Source organism: Astatotilapia calliptera, chromosome 4 (assembly GCF_900246225.1).
Source record: "Astatotilapia calliptera chromosome 4, fAstCal1.2, whole genome shotgun sequence".
NCBI lineage: Eukaryota > Metazoa > Chordata > Actinopteri > Cichliformes > Cichlidae > Astatotilapia > Astatotilapia calliptera.
This window is the reverse complement of record NC_039305.1, coordinates 16987182-17011794: the sequence shown is the minus strand read 5'-3', so window position 1 is coordinate 17011794 and position 24613 is coordinate 16987182. Positions and strand designations below refer to the sequence as shown.

The window sequence follows — 24613 nt, the reverse complement described above, 5'->3', positions numbered from 1 at the left end:
TTAATACTTAATTCATTATTTTAAAGTATAAACTAATACTTTACTAATGATTAATAGTGTGTAGTTATTATAAAGTGTAACCAGTTATAGCTTCTACAAGCTATAAACTCATTGGATGTGCTTAATTTTTCATGGGACTACATAAAGACCTGTAAACTTTTTTTTTAACTTCGCCGCCAACCTGTTAAAGATGATATGATACCAACAGTACCACTAGCATGTTAGTAATGCCACTATGAACACGATAGTGTGCACTTAAAAATCACAGCTGAACACACAGTTTAACCCTGATTTTGTTTATTTATCTGTACACGTGATGTTTGGGGTAGTACCTAAAAGTGGCAGAGACAAAAACAGTGTAAATTCAGATTAAATAAAAATGCTTTTTGATTGGAACATTAAAAGCAGGTTTTACAATAGATTATACGTCGAACAAAGGCACTGAAAATATCCTTACAATAGTGATGATATTGTGGCCGGTTTGGTTGTTTTAACATGGAAATGTACTTTTTCTTCTCTGCCTATTTAAACAAAACAGCTCATCCGACTCTCTTCCCTCCAGAAAATCCATCCTCAAATGTTTACAGTTAATTTTCTTGATGAAGAAAAAGAATGTGCTTATATCCATAGTAAGCCATAAATCAACATAAGCACATACAGTAAGGTACAGCTGCTTCATACACATGGAATAGAAAATATAGTTTCTCTTCCTAAACAGACTTACTGCACTTCACCGTACAAAACAGAATACGTAATAGATTCACAGCAAAAACAGCGTGTGTTTATCTGAATATAAAAAGGTCAATTGAAACACATAACCACTGCCAGATTTATCAAGGCATTATTGTTGTTCTGTAAAATAATGCTTTGAATCTCTGTTCATGTCTCTGCACATTCAGCTTTTTTTCTCTGTGCTTATATATACACAACTTTGCAGCTTTACATTACAAACATATTTTTCCCCACACTGTAATATAAAAGTGAAAGATTTACACTCAGAACAAATCATACTGATGGCTTCATATAACATGTGCTCAGCTGGATATGTGAAGTGATATCTCTAAAGGAATATCAGGCGCACTAAATACAATCAAATACTATTCTGTGGTTGAGTGAGCCGACTCCCAAAGAAACCTGGCTCTGAGATCAAGTTCAAGCAAACGCTCACAGCTTTAAATTAATGCCGTAACAGCATTTTGTCTTTTTTTAAAAAATCAGGTTTATCTTTATCAACAGTCCATTTCTTCAAGGACCTCAAAAGCGTTCAACCTGCCAACACTGCACTGTATTTCCTGAGAAACTAAAAGAAAGAGCAGTGAAGGACTTGCAAGATGAAACACACATATCTTGTTATTATAGCCAAATCTTCCAGGGACCCACTCAGCTCCCTCTGCTTCTGTCTGGGGCCTCTGTTTGACATAGAAGCCGGGCTGGGTGGGTAGGTGGGGGGCTAGCAGATGGACTGCCAGGCTTTGTGACAGACAGACAGACACACATTTGCCGCCTGGCTCCGATCCTCCTGGATGTCGAGACTCCATTCAGAGCTAAAGGAAGTCCTGACCTGTGCTGTTTTCACAGTTCTGGGCAGCCCTTTTTTGTCAGCTTCTCTTCTTTTGTGACAGGCACATACACAATGTAGCCTCCATCAGGGGGTGTGATGGAAGGATCGCAGGCAGATATGGAAGTAGGCAAAAAAAAAAGGACCATTGAAAAGAGGTGCTGCAGTGACAAAGAAAAGGACATTTTGCTCCACAGACAAATGTCAGAGAAGAATAAGGAAAGAAAAAAGGAGGAGACGGCAAGGGAGGCAAAACCCTTGCTACCTTTCTAACTTGCACAATCTACTACTCAAATATTAAACACTGTATACATTACAACTGAGCTGTTTCATAAAGACACAGTACATAAACTTTCTCATTCAAACCCACAATTAAAGTATAGAGCAGAACTAAGTATGAGGGCACAATGCAAAGTTTGAAAAAGAGCCACGCTTATATGCAGTGGCAGAAATCTTTAGGGAAAGAACTCTTTTTACTTATACCTTTTTTTCAGTTTTCACTCATTGTTTGATTAGGTTTATGCAACAAAACTACAGGATCAGACATAAAAGAAAAGATCTTTGTTTCCAAAATGTTAACCATGGCTCACAGATCCTGCCTGTCAGAAAGCAATGAAGAGAAACTTCACCCACGCGCACACACAAAGGGAACACCTTTATGGTGAAGAGCACATATCAGTTAGCACCTTGGTATTTAATTTGTGGGCAGAATACTGCTGAATGGCACATCTCTTCCCTCTCAGGTTTACCCACGAAGCACAATCACCATTACTCAAATATCATTTGCGATTGACACACTGCTCATATAAGAATTTTGGCACAGTTGAAAGATAATGCTAATGTTGGACTGGCTACAGCACATACAATATTAACTGTATTCTGCTTTAATATTCTCTAAAAGCAGATGATAAAGCATCCTCCAGTCTTTCTTGGGTCCTTTTCAAAGTGGACACTCTCTCTGTGAAATGCCAGGTTGTCACAAGTGCTCAGTCTCTTGCAGGTTAGCCCAACGCTTTGTCATTCATTCATTTCTTTTTCTGTCCTTCATCTGGTAAACTTTGAGCTACACAAAATACTGCTCACACTGGTGTGGTCCTGCGATTCACCCCATCCTTTATATCATTGGGGAAACAGTTATGGACCTGGAGAAACTCAGCAGCAGCCTCATGTTCAGGGCTGTACGTGTTCTCTGTCACGCTGTCTCTTGCCAGGGCGTACATGGACAACTCATCCAGGGCCCCACTGGAAGATGCCGCCCCCTTCAGACCAACAATGGGCGAGTTCTCCCGGGAAGCCTCCGTAGAATGAGAGCTGGCGTGCGACGTCCTCCGGCGGTAGCGAAAGCTCGGAATCCTTGAGTATGGAGAAGAGGAGGAGAGTGAACGGATAAACTCACGCCGCGCCTTCCAGCGAACTTCCTTGTTTTTCTCGATGTAGATGTTGATGGCGAGGACGGCCACAGTTTCGGCTACAATGAAGGAGAGGGCGCCAAAGTAGAAGGACCAGCCGTAGGAGTAAGTGTACTTCTTGTCATCATCACGTTTGTCACTGGGATCTCCTGCATTGCTTGAGATGTAGACGATGATGCCAATGATGTTGCTCAGACCTGATAAACAAGAAACCGATGAAAGGTGAGGCTCAGTAACACGAGAAACTTCAACAACCAGCGTTTACAGGCTCTCGTCACAACAGAGGTTCTAAATGTGTACACTCTGATTCTTACAGTACAGAGAATCTTGAGCCACCACCTTATTTATTTATATGTTGCTTCCAAACTTGCTTGTAATATCTTAAAGTGGTCTTTAACAACAGTTCTCCAGGCTTTCTGAAGGTCTTTAAATTTTTTTTTGTTTTTTTTTGTATGGGAGCGTTTGCTGTTTTTTCAGTCCAGTCTTTGTATCTGACTATTTTCACTGGATTACTTTTCTTTGTTAAGCCACTTAACACTAACCTATGACTCACTGAAGCATAAAAAAGGCACCTAGCTCAGGGGATTAACAATTATTGTATCTACACATAACAGGCAACAGCAAAGAAACAATTTTGAATTGAATCATTAGCCTCTTTGTTACTGTCACAAACAAAACCTATAATTACTTCCCTCTTTAGCAGAATCTACAAAAATAGCAGAGTTCAACAAAAGTAAATCGTAGTATTGTACCAACTAGATTATTCCTAGATAAGTGCACAGTGTGTCCTTGAAAGGGCAACTGCACAAGCAGAGGACCAAAGAAGAAGTGGAAGTCCTAAGAAGCTATCTAAATTTGCATATGTACAGACAAATACATTTAAAAAACAAGAAAATTATGTTTTATTACATTTACACTGATTTTACGTTAATTTACATTTAATTTACATTTGAAATGTAAAATCACAGTCTATTTATGTAAATTTAATGATATTCTAGAAAAACAGTACAAAACTGTAAAATACACAGTAAAATACTTTTATATTACTTTTTTTTTTTTTTTTACAGTGCAGATAAACAGTATCTGAAAGTCATGTCCTTAAGTAATGGGGGGAAAAAAATCCAGCTAAGACTTGACACAGGACCTGAGAGATGGATTTGACTCTTCAGTTGATCCATCTCAGAAATGGTCTCAGTGGAAGGATGGCTGGGGAAACAGGCCTGCAAAGGCTGAGGTATGCCAAATTACACAAGAACTGGAGGTCTTATTGAGTGATAAATTTGAAATTTTTAGTTCAAATCCTCATCAATATGTGCGGAGGAGGTCAGGAGAGAGATCCAATATCAAGTGCCTACAGATATTTAAAAAAAACCCCACTCTGTCAGGGTATTTTGGGTAATTTATGGAATTTGGAAAATAGAAAACTGCCTCAGATTCATGTTCAAGTTCCTGTATTGATACCCTTAGGTAGATTTGTTCCCTTTTTTTGATTTTGATCCAACATATAATAATAACATATGGAAAACGTTGGCAACCTCTTCATTTTTCAGCATGACATTGATCCCTGGAAATCTATCAGTGATGGATTGGCCTTCCCAGAGCCTGGAGCACAACATTATTGAAGCAGTGTTGGATCATGTTGAAGGAGATCAGAACAAAAAGCAGTCAACATCCAAAGAAGAGCTTTGAATGTCCTTCAAGACGCCTGGAGAACTATTCCTGAAGACTACTTAAAGAAATGCCAAGTAAGCTTTCCTAAGAGACTGCTGTGGCTCAGGCTGTGTTAAAAATGAAGGTGGTCATACCAAATATTGACTTTCAAGTTCATTTTAATTGTACAAACCCTATTTTTGCCTTATTTGCAGTATTTCCATCTATGTCTACATATGCCTCACTAATTCTCTGAACCTGGTTCCCATTTTTCTAATATAAATAAACCAGGGGCTGCGCAAGACTTTTGCTTGGTATTGTACGATATGTGAAGAATGGATATGGTGCCTTTTTTTTAGTGGCAAATAAAGCTCATCATCATGATTGCACCTCTGACAAAGTACAAGTTACTTCCCTCCATTTGTAAAACCAGCATGCAAGACTGGACTTGACTGTAAACATGGATGACAGTGCATGTTTCCTCCAGCTCACCTGCAGCTACGAAGAGAATGCCAGCGCTTAGGAGCACATTGTTTGTCTTGTTGTAGACTCGGCCCACCCCAACACACAGCCCGCCGAGCATCAACAGGATGGTACTGAGGATGGGGAACACACTGGAGGCGCGAACTACACCTGCAGTAGATGGAGTAGTCACTGTAAACGGCTTTAAAAATGCAGTTTATTTCAAGACTGTATGAATTAATGTAACAACCAAGTTTCATAAATTATCAAATATATTATAAAACATATATTTTTTATTAACCTTTCGAGTCCAGTACCACTTCTTTTCAACCTCTTCTTTGATCTGTTTTTTAAGCTCCATTATTAGTCATGCTTTGGGGCTTTGTTGTGACAAAGCTTTGCTAATCAGCTGTGGGTTGCAACACGCACTCTCGCTGACTATCACCAACCCTAAAATGAATCACTGTGCCATTTTACAGGTTTCCAAAGATGAATGAGCTTATTCAACTGTAAAGTCCTTTATTAAGCCCTCCTTTTATTTAGACTGGCTAATGGACTGAGTTTGGACTTGACAAGTCTCCTTTGTTCTTGCATATTAGGCAGATTCTGAATCAGCTTTAAGTGATGGGTCTCCAGTGACAGAATATTCATTGTGTATCAGACTAATCACAAGTCATGTTTAAGCCAGTTTTTCAAAGAAAAACAAGGAAAACTCTGGTTTAGACTCATTGTAACAGTGATTTTGCAACTGAAATGTAAAATCTAAGACATCAGTTAATGAGTAGAATAAAGATGAAGACTATCCAATAGATACAGCCAAAAAATTGCTTGTAAACATATAATAGTGTTTAATAATGCTTTAATGACTTTAAGCTTTGAAATGTGTGAAACCTCACTGTCTCGTATATCTTTCTGACTCTACATAGATAAGTGAGTTATCTGTCTGCTTTCACAATCAAATGACAAGATGCTGAATGTCAGAGGACTTCCTGTTTTTTCTTTTTAGGAGTAACACAGTTTTACCGGTACCAGACGAAATGTACAAGTCGGGAACACTTACGTAGCAGATACTCCGAACTGTCTGTGTCATAGTCGTTGTCATCAGGGAAATGGTTGATTCTGTAACAGCTGCCTTGATTAATGCCTGCAGGGCGAAAAGCACAAGAATGAGCCTCACTAGCCCGCTGTACACATCAAGGCTGCATTTGATTTAAACATTTAGGGTGATTTCTTTCCTATTCTTGGAAAGATATCCCAAAGTTAATCCCCTCCACCTTCCCCCCGTAACAACGTACAACTCATAGGAGCATGGTGCTGCCTAACATGTTTAAACAGTGACCTTTTTCAAAGCATCCCTTTCCAATTAAAATCTACAAACACAGGTGCTGCTGTTCACATTAATTAAGGACAGGATCAAACGACATTAATGTAATTAGTAACACCTGTGTTTACCTAGTACTTCATGCCAAAATGGTTGCTGGGAAAACAGTGTGTTGAAGAACGGGCGATAATCTACTCGCAACCCTAAGGAAGACATTTTGACAGAAAGCGAAACTTAAAGATGGTCCTGGACAAGAGTCGAGCTTCCCCAGTGGGAAGTTAGGCGTGTTTATTCCACCACCACTTCCCCTGCCACTTAATGCAGATTTTTGTTGCTATATATGCCAGATCAGTAGTGTTTATGTGAGTCATTTCAGACAGAAAGAACAAACAACCTATATAATCATTTCGTGGGTGGAATCGTTGCGTGATAGCGGCTGATGCTTCCTCCCTGTGGGCAACTTTTTTTTTTCCACCAGCAGTGGCAATGTGTCTTTGTCACTGTGGCATAGACACAGGTCAGTGTGGTTTGACCTTGTTGTGGGTCTGTGAGCTGTGTGTTAGTGTGTGTGTGCTGCTTATGCAAAATGTGGTCCTGGAAACACTGGTAAAAATGCTTCTAGTCTTACTGACAACTCAAAGTTTTTACACTACAAATGACATTCGCACATTACCTGCAGCACTTGATCTATCCCACACACTCTCTCACTGCCTGACCCTTTGATGAATATGTTTATGGTTATTTGTGTTCAGCTGTCTGGATATCCATAGACGGATGTTGTCAATGAAAAGATGGACATCACTGACTAAAATCTGCCCACTTAGCTCACTCCCAGTTGAAGCTTCTTAGCACATTCTTTTTAAATTTTGGGGTCTTCTCTTTATTGGCTCCTTTGAATTCAATAATAGAATTTAAAATCTTTTTTCTCACACACGGTCTTAAATAATCACACCCCAGGTTATCGTGAAGACCTCATGATTTAGTATTACCCCGATAGAGCATGTTGCTCTCAGACTGCTGGTTTACTCATGGTTCCAAAGGTGCCTTCAGCTTTCAGGCATCTCTCTGGTATAGCCAGCTACCAGTTTGGATTTGGGAGGCAGACCCTCTCTACTTTTAAGATTAGGCTTAAAACTTTCTTTTCTGATAAAGCTTGTAGTTAGGACTGGTGGACTTCTTTACTCACCTCTTTTCTACTCTTTATGGGTTTATATTCCCCTTTGCAATTACTTAGTTATTATTAACTTCTGACTCTCTACCACAGTGTGTCCTTTGTCCTCTTTCCCTACTCTACCCCCAGTAGGTCACAGCAGATAGCTGACCCTCCATGAGCCTGTATTATTGTGGGGCCATTAAGATATAAAAAGCCTTGAGGCTACTGTTGTTGTGATTTGGTGCAATATAAATAAAAGTGAAATGAACTGAATAAAATTAATTTGTATCTCCCTAGCTTATTAAAAATCTTCATCTGATATATAAATACAGAGTGTCTTTGCTAAGTCTGCAGAGATAAGATGCTTTAGTGGATCTAGATAAAAGAAGATGGAGTGAGAAGACACTTCTCAGATGACCTCAGACTATTTTTCATGTTTAATAGTGCTTCTTCTTCAAGGTAAAAGTGAAACACAGCATGGCTTCCACTGGGATTCATTTGGTCAACTATCAGGCAAATGTTTGTGTGTTCATGATGTTAAAAAGCCTTCCCCTCTTTCATAATAAGCTCTTTTTTCCTTTACCTTTTCTCTTCTTTCAGCGTTAGGCTGGAAACATTTACTTGAATCTGTACATGCAGCATGCAAAGGCTACACGTTTTCCCAGATTCCATTGTTAAGACTTTGACCTTTGACCAAAACTATTGTTAAGAGCTCGCTGAGTAGACCGTGAATTCTGCAAAGTTGAAATCACAGTTCAGTGCACACGCATTTGAAGAAGAAAAAGCGGCAGGACTATATAGCTGTGTGATTAAGATTGCAATGCCCGTAGGGATTTGATGGCTTGTGGTGCGTGTCCAAATCCAGGTGAATGGTTGAATGCCAGAACAAGAAGTCTATTTAAACAACACAACAATAGACTGTGCGGGAAGCTTTTAACACCAAGGTGAGCGAATGAAAGAAAGAGGAAAGAGGGAGGGAGAGGTTAAAGCTCAGAGAGGCCCTGAGCTGTAATTGAGCGCGAGTATAAACAACACCTTGTGAAGAGGAAAAGGGGTTAGGGGTGGGGTTAATGGATGTGCTCTGTGCAGTAGTGGTAATGCAGTGAGCTCTTTGACTATTCATTAACCATATGAACACACTTATTCTAGGAGGAACATCTAAAGTATTAGAGATGGGCTGCACTGGGCTCTAATTTGCATATATTTACATAAACATATCTACGGCCTATGTGTTGCATGTTCATGTGTGCTTGTTTGAGGTTGTGTGCAGAGGTATTGGCCATAATCCCTGCCACGTAGCATGTTGCTAAACGATAGGGAAAATGTAAAAATCGGACACCTCTTATTGTCTATGTGACTCATGTTAAAGTATTGTGTTTTGTTAATAATATGCTAATAGTCCTCATACTCTATTAAACCTATGTTCTAACACATGAGGACATCATTAAATATTTTCCTTTCTCTTTTGGGTTTGTGCTTTTAGAGGCTAAAGAGGCTCTTTAAACTTATTAAAGTCATTTATCTCTCATATTGAAGGACCTGCCCCCTACTTTGGCTTGTGAGGACGATGAAAGCCTGACATAGCTTTGCTAGTTGCCTCACCATCATTGGACAATTGGTGTTTAGGGAAAAAGGGGTCTGTGAATGGTTCATTAGCTGAGGCTCAGTTAAGCTTTGCCTGCCTCTGTAAGCATAAAGACTTCTACCCATGTCGAAAATATATTCCCCCTTCATCTCCGCCCGGTCTAACAGACAAAAGAGATGGGGCCTGACCCGCTGCATGAACACCAACCTTCCCATTAACAGCACACAGACAGAGACCTGTCAACTCCATTTCCCAGGTGCCTGAGGGTGAGCCACCGAACCACCTTTCTCTGTCGCTCAGCTTTTAAGGGCACGCTCCCTTCCATTAACTAGGTCTGCTGCTTTATAAGGGACATCAAATTAATTAGTGTCAAATCAGTCTGTGGAAATGGAGCACAAGTTTCTGTGTATAGTCACTGATGGGAAAAAAAGGGTTTTGGACTATTTTAAGCAGCAACGTGAGACTTTGTGCCTTGTGAAAAAAAGAAACACACGCACACACATCTGGCTCATGTGGTTAAACAGCAAAAAAACAGGCACCTGAGCTGTGCTGTTAATTGCTGTGTAAATACCGGATCGTGCTGGAGCGGCAAGGCTTGTTGCAGATTTTACACGCGCATTTCTGTTTGCATGATTGGCTGTGTCTTTTTCTGCTTCTGCATCCAAGTGATTTTACACTTTTTATACGCTGCTTGCAAAAACAAACCTTTCACTGTGAACCTAAAATGTTACTAATAGCCAGTCCAGTCTCAGCTACTCAGCCAGTCTGACGCCTCTGTTTTCCTCTGTGTGTGTGTGCGTTTAGATGTTTAGACATCTTTGTGAGGACAGAAAATTGGCGAGCTGCTATATTCGTGGGGACCAACAGTCACTTGGGGACAAAATGCCCATCAACACGAGTTTGAAGGCATTTTTGAAGCTCAAAATGTGTTTTTAGTGTCATTGTTACAATAAGGTTATGGTTAGGTTTAGTTTGAGGGTAAGGATCAGGCATTTATTTTTGATGGTTAGGGTTAGCGCCTAGGGAAAGCATCATGTCAATTAGATGTCCTCATTAAGATACCAAAACAAGTGTGTGTGTGTGTGTGTGTGTGTGTGTGTGTTGGAGAGAGAGTGAGAAAGAGAGAGAGAGAGAGATATGTAGATTGGAAGAGATAGAGGACAATGTTGGTACTGATTGGAAATCTTTTTATAAGTGGATGCCTCAAGGTTAATGATTTATGAGTGACAGTTATCAACACAATATCAGGGTTTAGTGTGTGTGTGTGTGTGTGTGTGTGTGTGTGTGTGTGTGTGTGTGTGTGTGTGTGTGTGTGTGTGTGTGCAGGCTGTGAGATGGACCCTTCATGAAATGAAATAAAGTCTGAATACTGAGCAGGTGGGAGGAGGAGGGGTGAAGCGGAGATTAAACAATGGAAGAAGGTACAAGGAAATGAAACAACAAAGGCGAGCAGAGGAACGATGAGGATGGCGTAAAGATAGGAACCAACCTTAAAAAGGAGAAAGAAATTAGAACGGGGAGAGAGCGTTTAAGGGCAGAGATCTGAGATCAGCTGCAGGAGTGCTGGTGATTAAAAAACAAAAAAAACAAACTAAAAAAAAAAACGTGCTTATTAGGTTGATGCTTCCAGTATGACTGGGTCGAAACAAACTGGGAATTATTCCTACACAGTCAACATATTAGTGGGGAAATGATGGGTTCCCAGGGCCTTATTCGAGTTGTGAAACCCCATGCTGAGCATCCCGTTTCCCTCTTCTCCATGGCAACCCCTGTAAGTTTTTAATAAGCTCATTTACATAAACAATCTCAGAGGATGCATTTGACATTTTCATTATATCATGATACCCGTTAAATAAGAGACTTCCCCCTACAAAGATCTGTCAGTGCTTAAGCGGGCATGGCTGTGAACACAAATGGGCACGTGCCTATACAAAAAACAACAAAAAAACAAAACAAAAACACGTGTTCATACACACTTACACACATTCATTGGAAGCAGCTGCCACAGCTGTGGTGCCACTGGCAACAGCATGATGCACGTTGTCGTTGTTTTGAATTAGAGCAGCTCAGCCTATAGCAAATGACAGGGCGGCCTCGGTGGAATACACCAAATAACGTTGTCTCATCAAGTCACTGCTCGCTCACCCCGGTGTCTGCAGGAGAACTGCAGGTGATGGCAGTAAGCTTCATGCGACACGTTCCCTCACTTCCTCGTTTTCACACCTGGCTGGCTCTGGATAGATTGATGTGTGAACCAATCAAAAGGGACATCAATGCTGCATTTCACTGGAGCTGCGTAGCCTCCTCTAAGCGATGCACCTTACACTCTTTACAACAAACGGGCTCAGCAGCAACCTGTTCTGCTTTATTGTCCTTACTTCTTTCAGCTCTGCGACGGAGAGCAGCTGATGAGGGAGAGCGCTCTGAGCTTTACAGAAAAAGGAGGGATGAATCCATTTTATGAAGCCGTTACAGACAAAACACTGTAAGCGACGATACCACAAACGCTGGGGATGGCAGGACAGGGGTGAAAAAAAAAAAGAAAAAGAAGAAAAAAGCTCTGTGTAATAAAACAAACCCCTCCTTTCTTTTCAGTCCAAGTGAGGATGAGAGAAAAGCAATTTGGCGAAGACATCAGTGATTCAGTGTTGATATGACTGACAGTTGGTTAATTAAATTGTCACCAGGCTGCAATTTCTTCAAACACAGCTCCGCTTGGGTTCCAAGTTGTTGGAAGAAAACTGTGATCTATCACGTAGTCTGCTGTGAAGCCTGTTATGCTCTGCCACTCATTTAAAAATGTACATGTATAATGGATTCTCAACATGGTGCTTGAGAGGTCATTGTAAGAGTGTGGATTCAAATGAGAAAGCTTTAACATATCTGCACAGGTGCTCTTTTGGAATTTTATGTCATACGGTTGATATTTTTCCAAATGAATTCTGTTACTTTCCACTGTTGCTTGTCTGTATAATATCATTACATGGACTAGAACCAGAGACATATTGGCTTCTGTTCATTGGATCCCTTTAGAATCTTGAAGTGTTGGTCTTGAATATTCAGGTCCCGGCTTGTCTGAAAGACCTTATAGTACAATATCACTCCAATATAGCACTTTGTCTTAGGCTTCAGGGCAGGCCTGGCGCATTTTAATTTTGTTCTTGGCTTTTCTTGGCTCTTCCTGGCTGGCTGTTGCACACCTTCAACTCACTGTCATCATCTGGATTGTCTTAATTGTCTTAAGGACCGTGTGCAGCAATGCTTCTCTGCCTGATCGTTCCATCCACTACGGTGATGAATTTGCTGGAGCGCAAGAGCTGCCTGTGGATCCCAATACCTCCCCACGACCCACCTGCTTGCCCATTCTTCACCATTCAGCCCACACCTCTCTCAGAAACCAGCCCACCTAAGGAGCCTCTCTTAGCCACCTGTTCTCCTAAACCAAGTAAACACGTCTAGCCATTTATAAATCTTGACAATCTGCTCTCAGACTGCTGGCTTACTTGTGGTTAAAGCGCCTTGTTGTAAATTGTCACTATATAAATAGAATTGAATTGAACTGAGTTAAACTGAATCATTACCATGGCGTGTATCTGGTTTGCGATTCAGATCGAAATCTTTTCCTTTCATTACCTTTCAGGTGACAAACAACCCACTCTTAAAAAAAACAACTATATTACAGCAGCAGCTTCAGTATATAAACATCACATAGGTGAAAAACATGTGCCTTTCCTTGCTGCGGGGACGCACTGGTTTCTCCAAAATGACCAAACGCTTTTCATGAATGTTGAATTTTCCCTCTACAGTTTTACATCTATATACACCGAAGATTTGATGTTACAAAGTCTTTACTTTGTTGCAGACTGACTGTTAAGAAACAGAGTAACTCACTGCTGACTCTACCTGCAGCACAGCGACAGCACCACAACCCATTTGCTCACCAAAATGAGAGAGTTGCTGGCTTTTACGCTTGGAGCACAGCAGTGGTTACTTCATTAATTACTTATGATAAATTATCCCCAGAGATAGACTTGATCAGGATCTGAAAGCAAATAATATTGTGGCTGTAACTTCAGGCAGGTGACTCACACAGAGTCATAGTTTATGAGCTACATTTTAATAAGTGTCTGATCAATTTATCAAAGTTTACTAATGTGTATGCACAGATACATTGTGTGATGTGGCTTCACTCATTAGAGGTGCTGTTGGTACTGTGTGTGTGAATAAAGCTGTGAGGAGCAATAACTTAAAGAGCCCTGTGCAAATGACAGAAAGACGCCACTTTATGAAACTGATTATGTCAGCAACATGATATGTTCCATCACTTGCAGAGCCAGTGTAATCCCAAACCACAGGATAAATCTTTGCACAAGGGTAAGCCAGTAAGTTTTGTCATCTATATTTTAAGGTTTTTTAGGTGTTTGACCACAACAGTAAATCTAGATCTTGTCAGAAGGAGTTAAAAAACACCTCTTCATCCTTTTCAAGAATTACAAGGTTAAAATTGCTTCTTTTGTTACATCTAGATTGGACTGCTGCCAAGCACTGTATGCTGTAGTTGGTCAATCATCTCTTGCACATTAACAATTATTCCAAAATGTCACAGGAACAGAATCCAACAAAAAGCATCACTGTTTTTATTAAAAGCCTTAAACAATCTTGCACCTGTATATGTGGTAGTTAGACTGGGTCCACACACTCCTTCAAGATCATTAAGGTCTGCTTCCCAATCACTCCTGACCATCCTGCCATTGTTTCAAGAGGGTCTTTGCTGCTCCGATTGCCTCTGAAGTGGAAATTCCAATGCAAATTTTATTTATACCAATTTTTTATTATAAGTAAACTTAGTGTGCTTAACACAGATGATTAAAAACACTGGAAAAACGTGCAGGCAGTAAAAACAGCAAAATAAAACTTGACATCAGATAAACATGTAACTGTCTTTGAATCTAAGCTAAAGATATGCCTTTCTTTGAAAAGCCTTCAGAAACCTGAAGGCTTTATTGTTGTGTTATGTTACATGAATGATGTGGATGTAAGTAGAGGAATAGACGAGTTTTAGAAGCTCTTTTGTTTTTATTGTAAAACGCTTGGATTTTAAATGTGCTACAGAAACAAAATGTGCAGACTAAACGCAAAGGCACACCGTGCAGACAGTCTCGGGTTAGTACACAGGCAGGAGGAAAAGGTGCAGACACTTTTCTGGCTTAATCTGGGCTACTTTGGACACTCAGTTTTGAGGATGGCCTTCCTTGGGTTACAGAAACTGTTTTGTGGGCCAGATGCCCACCTGACATCCGGCCCATATAATGGAGACCTGTAGCTGTGACTCATCCTGAGTCAGCACTGTCAGTCAACACAAGCTGTGAGAGAAGCATAAGAGAACTGCAGATGTGGGCCAAACATAAATTGCCATCCCACATGTGATTGCCAACACAGAAAAATGACACTTCTGACAATCCTCTCCAGTCTTGGAAACAGGTGATGGTACTGTAGCTCTAGAGGCCTGGGTTCAAATCTGCCCTGAGATCATTTTTGCCCTGCTCTTTCTTGCACCTTTCCTGTCTTTTATTTAAGTTCCTATCGCAACAAAGGCTAAAAAGCACCAAAAATTTTTTTAAGTCCGCTAATTTGCAGTGGCGGTTGTGTACAGCACAAAGACGAGGGTGTGGGATTTAAAGGTTTGAAGAGATCAACTTAGATTAATCATCAACTGTTTTTCATCAGATGTTTTTGCAGAGGTTTCAAAATCACCACTTTATGAGCTTCATCTAGAAGACACCAGCCCCTAGACCCTAAATATGAGATGAGCAAAGGCGCACTATTCCATAAAACTACAATTCATTTCATTATCAGTGGATCTGATGCTAACTATCTTCAATAACAGAAGTAAGTTTAGAAAAGGTATCTGTCAGTAATTTTCTAAAGTCAAAAAACTGCTTTTTTAAACTGATGAACAAGCAAATATTCACATTTCACAGGCTGATGGCAAAGATTTTTCTTGGTCCCAATGACATAAACCGTGGTCAAAGGAGCTTGCAAAGAAAAACGTCTGGACTTCTTTAGTTGCTTTGCAAGCTCCTTTGACTACAATGACCTGGATAACTGAGAACCTTCACAGTGACATAAACCGTGGATCTGTGGAAACTATCGAAGTAACAAAGAGCTAAGTGCAATAACACAGAACAGAATGAGGAGAACTGAGGACTTAAACCTATAAAACAGAGGAAAACATCGCATCAACCTGAGGAACAGAGCATGGCATGACTGGTGTTAGAAGTTGGGCCCTGCTGGCTAATTAGTGCCCCTTCACGACTTCTCAGTTGTTACATTTTAATTACAGACTCTTAGAAAATGGCAAGAATAGCAAAGTGACCCCCACACAACCTAAACTAGCGCTCCCACTGACCCTCAAGAAAAACAGCTGCCTCCCGACTCACACCAATCCGCCACCAGCTGGGACGTTTACTGCAAATATGTACCTGGTAATTGGATTGTTCATTAGGTTATTTCTCGTTTTAAAAAGCTGGTTGTATTTACTAGAGTCACAAGCAATAGTCTCTGATGCTTGCCGATTCTGTTGCAAATGAGGTGCACTCCGTGGCCTTACAATATTCATGTGGGAAAACAAACATTAAAGGGGAAAAGAAGTCAAAACACCGGCTGTGAAATGCAAAAGACTCCACAGAGGAGGGAAATAATGACCTTCCGATAAAGTAGACTCATTTTATATATTCCTGCCTACTCCTTAATTGTCATTCAGGCCTGCTGAGACAGAGAGAGAGAGGAGAGAGGAGGTAAAAAAAAAAGAAAAGAAAAGAAAGAAGAGTGTCCAGAAATGTTAAACACATTCATCACTGGATTCTGGGAAGGGAAAAAAAATGGGGCTTAACAGCTGCTGTGTTCCAGAGATTTGATGTGACTGAGAGAAAGACATCCTGTTGCTGTAATCTGTTCAGCAAAATGTGATGATGTTTTCTCCAGAAGCTGTGATACACACAGAGGCGTCCCCGTCAATAACCCAGTCTGTTTGTCTTTATGGCCAGAGGGGTGTGTGTACATTTGTGGTTGGAGTAATGGTGAAGGTGGTAGAAGTGGTGGTGGTGGTTGGGGGGGGGGGGGGGGGGACTTCCTCGCTTGTGTTCTCCTCTACACTTATGAGTCTCCATGACAACAGAGCCTCCAGCTTATAGTTTTAGGCAGAAGCACAGAAGTGAAACTATCTACTCGTAACAAACGAGGATGTTCTCCTCTCCGAGCCGTCCACCTTCACCCACAGCGTGAGCCCAGAACAGTCAAATCAATGACGACAACTCAATCCTTCCCGATATGTGGCCTCTGATGACATTAGCTCCAGGAAATGTGATTCAAAACAGGCTCATAATCAACAGAACTGCAGAAATGGAAAAGCACTGATTCTGACACCAGCTGATTTTACATAGGCTGCACAGGCATTGTATACAGAACTGTGTTTTCTTTTTTTCTGATACAAGTGTCCTCAAAAAAAAAAAGTCAAGAAAAGAAAAACATACACCAGGAGATGTATCCTGTACTTCTATATAGAATGAAATCCAATATATATAAACAGTTGTTAAAGTGGGATTCGGAAGGTGGGGGAACGCTAAGATCAGGTGTAGCCCCCTTTGTCATTTATTCTTCTGTGTTTTATTTATTTTTCTGCTCGTTTTGCTTCAAACTGTCTTCTATCAATCACTGCGTCATAACAGACGTCTGTGCCATAAGCAAATCGATCAGTTGAAGCCACTCTCTGAGGCAAGAAGTCAAGAGGTGGTCGGAAGGAAGATTGGTCAATGAATGAGTGCCTGTCTGCCTCCGAAATAAGACGTCACTGCCAGCGCACCTCCTTATCGAACATGTAATCAGAAAAAGGGGGAGCAGGGGAGGAGAAAAAAAAAAGAAACCCCTCAAAACACATTCGGGAAGGTTGAGCTTGTGAAAAACATATTGTTTACCTGATGCTCTATAACAACAAATAAGTTTTTTTTTCTTTTTTTGCTCGGACATGACGTGAACTCAGAGTCATCTATTTTTAAATCACCGGGCATGTTTCCATAGCAATTTCAGGGATGTTGCCAAGCAACAGCAACGGATACAATGAAGACATGAATGAAAGTAGACTGATAGCGCGCACATTTCCTGCCAGCTTAAAAGTGAATGGGCTCAGACGCGCCGTCTTGGCATCATATTCGTTTGCAGACTATTCAGCCGAGTTGACTGTGTGGGCCTGCGCTTGAACAATGAGATGTAACAGTTGGCAGACAGCGCGAGAAGAGCGTGTACAGCGGGGCAAAGCCGGTTTCTTTCCCGTTTTTATGCCCCTCAAATCTGTAAATGTGTGCATATTTGTTTTTTCTGTCTCATTCTTTATCACCTGAAAGTTGTTCCGCGTGTGTGATCTCTTTCTCATTGCGTGCCCATCTCCAGAAAGAGACACTTGGCATGCGTAAAGGGAAGGCGTCCTTTGTGCGCTCAGACTGAGACTGATTGTACACACTGGGAAGCAAAAGGTTCATACGAAAAAAAAAACCCCCAAAAAATAGTTTCTAGGAGAATAAAATGTGCTATATTTTTAACAACATTTCACTAGAAACCCGGCGTGTTTTTCTCAAACATGAGCACAGTTAAATCCACAAAGTGAGCAGAGCTTACCCTCGATACAGCAGATTCTCCACAGCCCAGAGTGGGTGAGATCGCCCTTCTTACTTTTGGGTTGTGGTTGTGTCTCGTCTGTGGTGGCATTAGTGCCGTTGCAGATGTATGCCCGAGAATAGAGCCAGTAGTCCGTGCCGATGGCGATGGTCATCAGGCTAAAGGCAGCGAAAGCCCCCACAGTGGCCAACAGCGTTTGAACCCCGCGGTCACACCAAGCCATGGCGCTTCATACTAGTCCACACACTCACCGGTCCAGCATGCACGCATCGGAGCGCGTCAGGGCGCGGATTCTTTGGTCATAGTTGTTTTTCTGCGTCCCATCTGCCCTGTGGTTAAAGTGGAGTGTATAGAAGCCCGGGGTAAAAGAAGAAGAAGCAGGCTACAGCTACTATATGAAATGTTCACCTGATGCTCAGAATCTACTGGTTGCTGCTGTGAACAGAAGAGAACACCGGTTCTGCTCACTCCTTATGCCCCACGCTGATCGGAAGCGCTCCGGAGAGCACATCGCACCAACTCAAAACATTTCAAACCTTCTGATTCTTGTTTTTTCCCCCCTCGGAACACTTTTTCTCTGTTCCTACACAGACCGCATCCTTGTTAAAGCCCATTGCCAGTGAGGGCTATGTCAACTGCTCTTAAGTGAGACCACACCCTCATCAAATCTAACCAATGGAGGAGATGTGCATTTGAATAAGTAAAGGGAGAAATTGTGTGACATTTAAATCTATCTCAAAATTGGAACACTTTCGCATGAAACAAATTGATTTGACTTTTTCTTTTTTTTTAAACAATCTGCACCTTGTTTGCGACACTTGGACACTCTCCTCTGATTTCAAAAATCTATGAACATTACCAAACCAAACTCAGAGTCAGCTGTCATAGGGGAAGGGTGGATGCGCGAGCCTGTGGGAAAGAAATAATGACAGGCTTTGACACAATGGTCCTTCTCTGTGGTGCGCAACTGCCAAACAACCAATTCCCCGCAGAGCAGACCATTAAAAAAGCAATTAGATGCTTGGCGTGTGCGCACACAGCATTCTAAATCACACGGAGTCATATCGGATTTTCCCAAGACGGTCACAGGAAAGCAGGAAGCTGGAACTGAAAAGAAAGTACGTATTGACTGACCAAATCTATGACACCTCCTTAAATAAACCTTTCCCTCCGCTGCTTCTGACTTTGATCATGCACCTGACAAATTGGTTAATTGGACTTGCCCCCAAAAAGCCACTGAGCCCACAGAGTCAACACCGAATGAAAGACATGCTCAATGCATCTCCAGATGGAAGATTTTTTATATCAGCAGGAAAACATTTTAGGAGCATGCTGCTTGGATGGCTTGAACTGGCAAGATGCATAGGGCTTATGGGAATGAATGAATGAATGAATGAATGAATGAATGAATGAATGAATGAAACAACTCTTGATGGTGCTGAAATCAAGGCAGGTAAGGCAAGCGCTCACATTTGTTTTAATGAACAATTGTGTTCAGAATAGTTTATTCTCCATATTACACAAACTCGGTACAAGTGTGTCTTTACGTTCCCATATGCTGCTTAATGAATGAATGAAATCAACTTGGGAAAAGCACTGAATAAACTCTGTGGTCATTTCAAAAGACTTATGGCGACAATGGACTGCGCTGCATTATACAGAGAGGAGTTTGTGTTGTTATGCTCAGATAAACGAAAGAATAACAGAAACGCCAGTAAAGAGAGCCGTAACAAACAGCATATTGTCTGATTGTTTGGCCAGGTTGTATATAATTTCCATGTGTGCCAGCAGTGTGTATTATAAAGCAAATGAAGAGTATTTATTTGTGTCATGAGTTGTTTTATTTTATTATGTCACGAAAGTGCTCAATTTCTCTCTCTCTCTCTCTCTCTCTCTCTTTTTGTATAATGGCAACGTTTTCATTATGTATTGTGACCATGATTTGTGAAAGAATAAATAAATTTAAATTAGAAATTTAAAAATAAATAAATAAATAAAATGCCAACAAATGTTTTAAAAAAAGAAAAGAAAAGAAAAGAAAAGAAAAGAAAGTGCTCCATAACCTCGTTAAAACACAGAAAGAAAGTTGATGCATTCCTTAATTTAAAATGTAATGTTTCCTGCTTCTCAGTAAATTTGATACATTTTTTCTATGTTCTCTCAGGGATTAAAGATTTTATATTACATTAACATTACATAGCTGCACACCACAGCCAACTGTAAAGCTAACAATTCAAGTTCATTTATATAGAGTCAATTAGTAACAATAGTCCCCTGAATGTGGTTTATACTATTAGGTAAGACCCCGCGGTATTAGAGCCCCCCACCCCCCCAAGAATCGTGCAACCCTTCTTGGCAAGAGTTTTTTTTAACAGGAAGAAACCTCGAGCAGGACCAAGCTCAGGGAGGACGGCCACCTTTCCAGCTGCTGAAGGAATATAATAAAAACACTAATACAATAGAAAGAGAATGACACTAAAGTATAAACCTGTACAACAAAAATGTACAAATAAAAAAAAACAGAAAAGAAAAACTGACCGCTGTTTAGAAATATGCACCTAAAAACTGAAAGTGCGGTGTGGAAACGAATGGGACTCAGTTAAAAGTCAGAACAAAGCGGGCTCAATACCACTTCATACCTTTGCGTTAAATGATGCACGAACATCTGTCTGTCCGCTGAATCTGAACAACTTTAAAGGCTGTCCAGACTAAAACAATCCAACAGTTGTGCTTGTGTTACTGTCGTTTTAGCCTTTCAGATCCCCTGTGTGAAACTTGTGATAGGCTGTAAAAGGAAACTGTTCTAAGCTTCTCTTTTTCCCCCATTAATTTTCTTCGCATGGTTATTTTCTGTAACTGCTTGCTCATTTAATATATTCGGTCTTTGAAACAATGTCTCCATTGATTGCGTCGTTTGTCGTTTCTTACGTCTGCTGCCTGGTGGTGGCGCCAACTCGCAGAAACACAGAGGGGAAAAGGAACTGCTGGTGAAAGCGCCACAGTCAACGCAATCAAACGTACAAGGAGCGGACAGTGACGACACTCTGATGGGACTCGTTTGGGTATGGCGCATGCGTACTTCCGCCAGTGTTCCCATTCTTTGCCGTTGCTGCTCTCAGAGCGCATGTGGGGAAGCTAGCTGACGGTGTTGTCGTCTCCTTCTTCGTTTTCTGGGAAGCATCTGAACAAAGGCCTGCCCCTTTTTCATGAGGATTGCTCTACCGCCATCGTTACTTTACGTGTAATCACGATTACTAAATCGGATTACGATACTTTTATTATATTTCAAGGTACCAGTAACAACAGAGACAGAATTCGAAATGGATGCGGATCACCAAGAAACCAGCGGCGAGACCAAATCGGCCATTAATACTTGGCGTTATCGACACCATTTCACGTACAAGGCAGATCAAGGGAAAAATATCATCGTCCAGTGTAATCTGTGCTTGCCGAGGGTTAATCTGCTGTCCACGTCAAAAACCTCCACTTCAAATCTAAAGAAACATTTAGACGTAAGTCAGTCAGCCTAACAGCCCCGGTACAACTTCCCGTTCCAGTGTTTGTTAATGTTTAAAAGACTCAATGAATGAATAGCCACCCTCGTGATTAATAACGTTACATTGCAGCTGCATGCTACAGGCGCTGGAGGCTCGTAGTGCTCAACTTCTCTGGAAAGAAAAAAAACACAAACAGTCGCTTTACTCTGCAGAAGTGTTCTTAGGAGTGTTTTTCAGTGCAATTAAAGTTTATAAAATGTTGGGAAAGTCTGTTTAAAGAAAAAAAACAACTGCCATGAAATCTTTCTTTGTTTTCTAGAGAACACATTTAGGCTGTGAAGCCAGGCCTGATGCCAAGAGAGGACGGAAAAAAGAGGAATACAACGGTGAGGAAAGCAGACACTGCCAGCTCAAAAAGCTCAAAGCGGAAATCATCTCCAAATGCCTGACCCAGGCAAAGATCGATGATCTGATCTTCAACTTCATTGTGGAGGACTGCCAGTCATTTTATGTGCTGGAGCAGCCTGGCTTCAGGAAGCTGATTGCCGGTTTAACTGAAGGGCTCAAATCCATGGACAGGGTGACCCTGTTTACTAAGGTGGACCATGGATTCTCCAAGATGCGGGAAGAGTTGATGTCTAAGCTCAGCAGCGTCCAGTATGTGTGCACCACAGCGGACATCTGGACAGCCCACAACAGGAGCTTCTTTGGGATGACCTGTCACTGGATCGATATGGATTCTTTGGAGAGGAAATCCGCCGCCCTGGCTTTTGCACGGCTGCAGGGCAGGATCACGTATGACACCATCGCCGGCCGCATACACGACGTCCACGTGGCCTACAATATTGAGAGTAAAGTTCAGACAACAGTCACAGATAACGGCAGCCCCTTCATCAGTGTCTTCAGGGAGTTTGCGCTGGACAGCCAAGAAAGTGACGACGACATCGGTTTCTACGAGAACGTGAGCACCGTGCTCGAGGGTGAGCCGGAGCAGGACATGCTGCTGTTTCTGCCCACCGTGCAGCGCTGCGCGTCACACACCCTGGAGCAGATCGTCACTGATGACTTCTGGCAGGCTGTGTCACAGGGGCCCATGTGCCAGCTACATTACAGTGCCATGGCTAAAGTGTTTGCCATATGGAGCAAATGCCACCATCTCCAGGTCGGGATGGACGCGGCAGAGGAGATAGGGAAGATGGCACTCGTCGTCCCCACCGTTATACGCTGGAACGTAGAGTACTGTGCCGTGCAGAAGATTGTCTCTCTCAGCGAGCGGGAGCTGACGGAGCTCTGCGCTCGCCTCGAGGTCCCACGCTTTCAGCCGGAGGAGATGGCCTTCTTGAAGGAATATGTGACTGTGTTTCACCCGCTCGCATTTGCACTCGAACTTTTCCAGGCGGAGCAGAAATGCTACCTGGGCCTGGTCATCCCAACCGTACTCAGTCTGAAGAACAAGCTAAATGAGCAGAAGGATGCCGCAAAATACTTCGGCGATGCCATCAACGCCATTGTAATGGCTATCGACGTGCGGTTCCAGGAGCTGTTTGGCAGCACCGAAGCGAAGATTGCGACCGCGACCACTCCTCAGTTTCGCTTGTGGTGGATGGCGGCCTCCGAGAGGGAGGAGATGTGCGCCCTGCTGGCCTCGGAGGCGTCCCAGATGGATCCCTGCACCGTAACCGAGGCGAACACCAGCCGCAACCTGTCCACCATTGAATCTGAGGATGACTTCTTTAGCTACGGCTCAGTGAAACCGGCCGTCCAGATCCAGCAGCGGGGGGTGTTGGAGGAGATTCGCAAGTATGTAGAAGGAACGGGGAAGAGCCTCGAGTGCCTGCAGGACTTCCCAAGAGTGAAGCAGCTCTTCCTAAAATACAACACCACCCTGCCGTCCACGGCCCCCGTCCAGCGTCTCTTCAGCCAGAAGGGCAACCTGGTGACGTCACAGAGAAACTTTCTGACTGACGACTATTTCGAGCGCATTCAGCTTTTGAGATACAACAGCAACCTGTGCTCTCTGGTCAGCGAGTGAAGGGGTTACCGATGGCTGTCTCAGACTTTTAACCGACACAAAATCAAACCATATTGTTTTGAAGTCATCACAGGAGAACACTGAACAATATCTCATTTCAGGCACTTTAGCCCAAATGTTCTTTCTAATATTTATCCCCCCTGCCTGTTTTGGTTGGCAAAGCATATGTCTCCCACTCCAGAATGGCTTAATAAAACATCTGATTGACAATCATAGACACTGACACTCGGACTGACAAAAAGCATCTTTATCTGTGCTGTTGTTGTGATTTGATGTAGCCACGGGGTTAAACTGAAGTGATTTTTGTCTTTCAGTTTCAGTTTTTTTTCTACAGCTGTTCAGTAAGAATGCATCTCCTGTCTGTATTTTATATCATATATAAAGCGACAAGAAGAGACCCCCCCCCCTCTCCTTTTGTTTGTTTGTGTCTCGCCTTTCCCCCCCCCCCCTCTCATAAAAACCAATTGCAAGGCACAAGTAATTAGATTAGTTACAGAATGACATCAGCTGCCTTATTTACATGCAGCACCAAACGCGTTCGGCAAACACTCATTGCACTTTCAAATGCGTCCGGGTGTGTTTGTGTGCGAGGAAGATGCAAAGCAGTGGTGCACATTTCCCCAGTGTATTCTTTGCCATGTGCCCGGATGTCAGCTAAGAGCTTTCGTCTTGTCAGACAGCTGCCTGGAGACCAACAGGAGGCTGTCAGAGAATGCAAACACAGGCTCTGTCTGGACCCGAGCTGTCGAAGACCTGACATTTTTGAAAATGCAAAAACCAGCCCGCAGAGAGCCTGAAAAACCTTGGGATTTGCTTTCCCTTCGATATATTATTCCTAAATATATTCTCTGAGTGATTTTCCGTGAGTTTGCCTACAGCAGTCACAGAGGATTAAACGGACTTGAAAACTGAAAACCTATTTCTCTTCTGAATTGGGATTCTGTTCCATAGTGCAGCTTCTGATAGGGAGAAAAAACAGCTTACACAACTGATTGCAGAGAAAGAAGCTGGAGGAGTGTAGATTAAAGAGTAAAGCAACAATTCTTTGCTGCTGCAAAGTAAAATGAAACAGAAGTATCTGGAGTTGCACTGAGTTCAGGGGTCTTTGTTTATGGACTGTAGGAGGAAGCTGGGAGTACCTGTAGAGAACCCAGGAAGAGTGTGTAAATGTACTAAAGGCTCAATCACAGCTTCTGTATCGTTAATATGTGGTTGGATGACGCAAAATATGCACTGATCAATACAGGGTTTAGGGGCCCTAAAATGCAGTCCAGAC

General features: G+C 42.0%; 2 protein-coding genes across 2 annotated transcripts; one reads left to right on the top strand and one right to left on the bottom strand.

Moving 5' to 3' along the window:
* Positions 1-291: 291 nt before the first annotated feature.
* On the bottom strand, positions 292-18553 carry LOC113020867 (voltage-dependent calcium channel gamma-4 subunit-like). Its single transcript, XM_026165136.1, has 4 exons — positions 17809-18553; positions 6140-6223; positions 5110-5250; positions 292-3164 (listed from the first exon to the last, which is right to left on the bottom strand). The coding sequence occupies exons 1-4, from the start codon at positions 18029-18031 to the stop codon at positions 2638-2640; spliced, it is 975 nt and encodes a 324-aa protein (XP_026020921.1). The 5' UTR covers positions 18032-18553; the 3' UTR covers positions 292-2637.
* Positions 18554-20863: 2310 nt separating this feature from the next.
* zbedx (zinc finger BED-type containing X) lies at positions 20864-24252 on the top strand. The gene is made up of 2 exons (XM_026165133.1): positions 20864-21320; positions 21625-24252. Exons 1-2 carry the CDS (start codon positions 21129-21131, stop codon positions 23335-23337), a joined length of 1905 nt encoding a protein of 634 aa, XP_026020918.1. The 5' UTR covers positions 20864-21128; the 3' UTR covers positions 23338-24252.
* The last annotated feature ends 361 nt before the right edge of the window (positions 24253-24613 follow it).

What these genes read in the sequence shown, in the direction of transcription:
- LOC113020867 (XM_026165136.1), bottom strand. Translation starts at nt 18,031, where the DNA reads ATGGCTTGGTGTGACCGCGGGGTTCAAACGCTGTTGGCCACTGTGGGG. An exon ending in GAGAATCTGCTGTATCGAGG is followed by an intron (nt 6,224 to 17,808) that starts GTAAGCTCTGCT and finishes TTCGCCCTGCAG; the next exon opens with GCATTAATCAAGGCAGCTGT. An exon ending in CAGTTCGGAGTATCTGCTAC is followed by an intron (nt 5,251 to 6,139) that starts GTAAGTGTTCCC and finishes CATCTACTGCAG; the next exon opens with GTGTAGTTCGCGCCTCCAGT.
- zbedx (XM_026165133.1), top strand. Translation starts at nt 21,129, where the DNA reads ATGGATGCGGATCACCAAGAAACCAGCGGCGAGACCAAATCGGCCATT. An exon ending in ATCTAAAGAAACATTTAGAC is followed by an intron (nt 21,321 to 21,624) that starts GTAAGTCAGTCA and finishes TTTGTTTTCTAG; the next exon opens with AGAACACATTTAGGCTGTGA.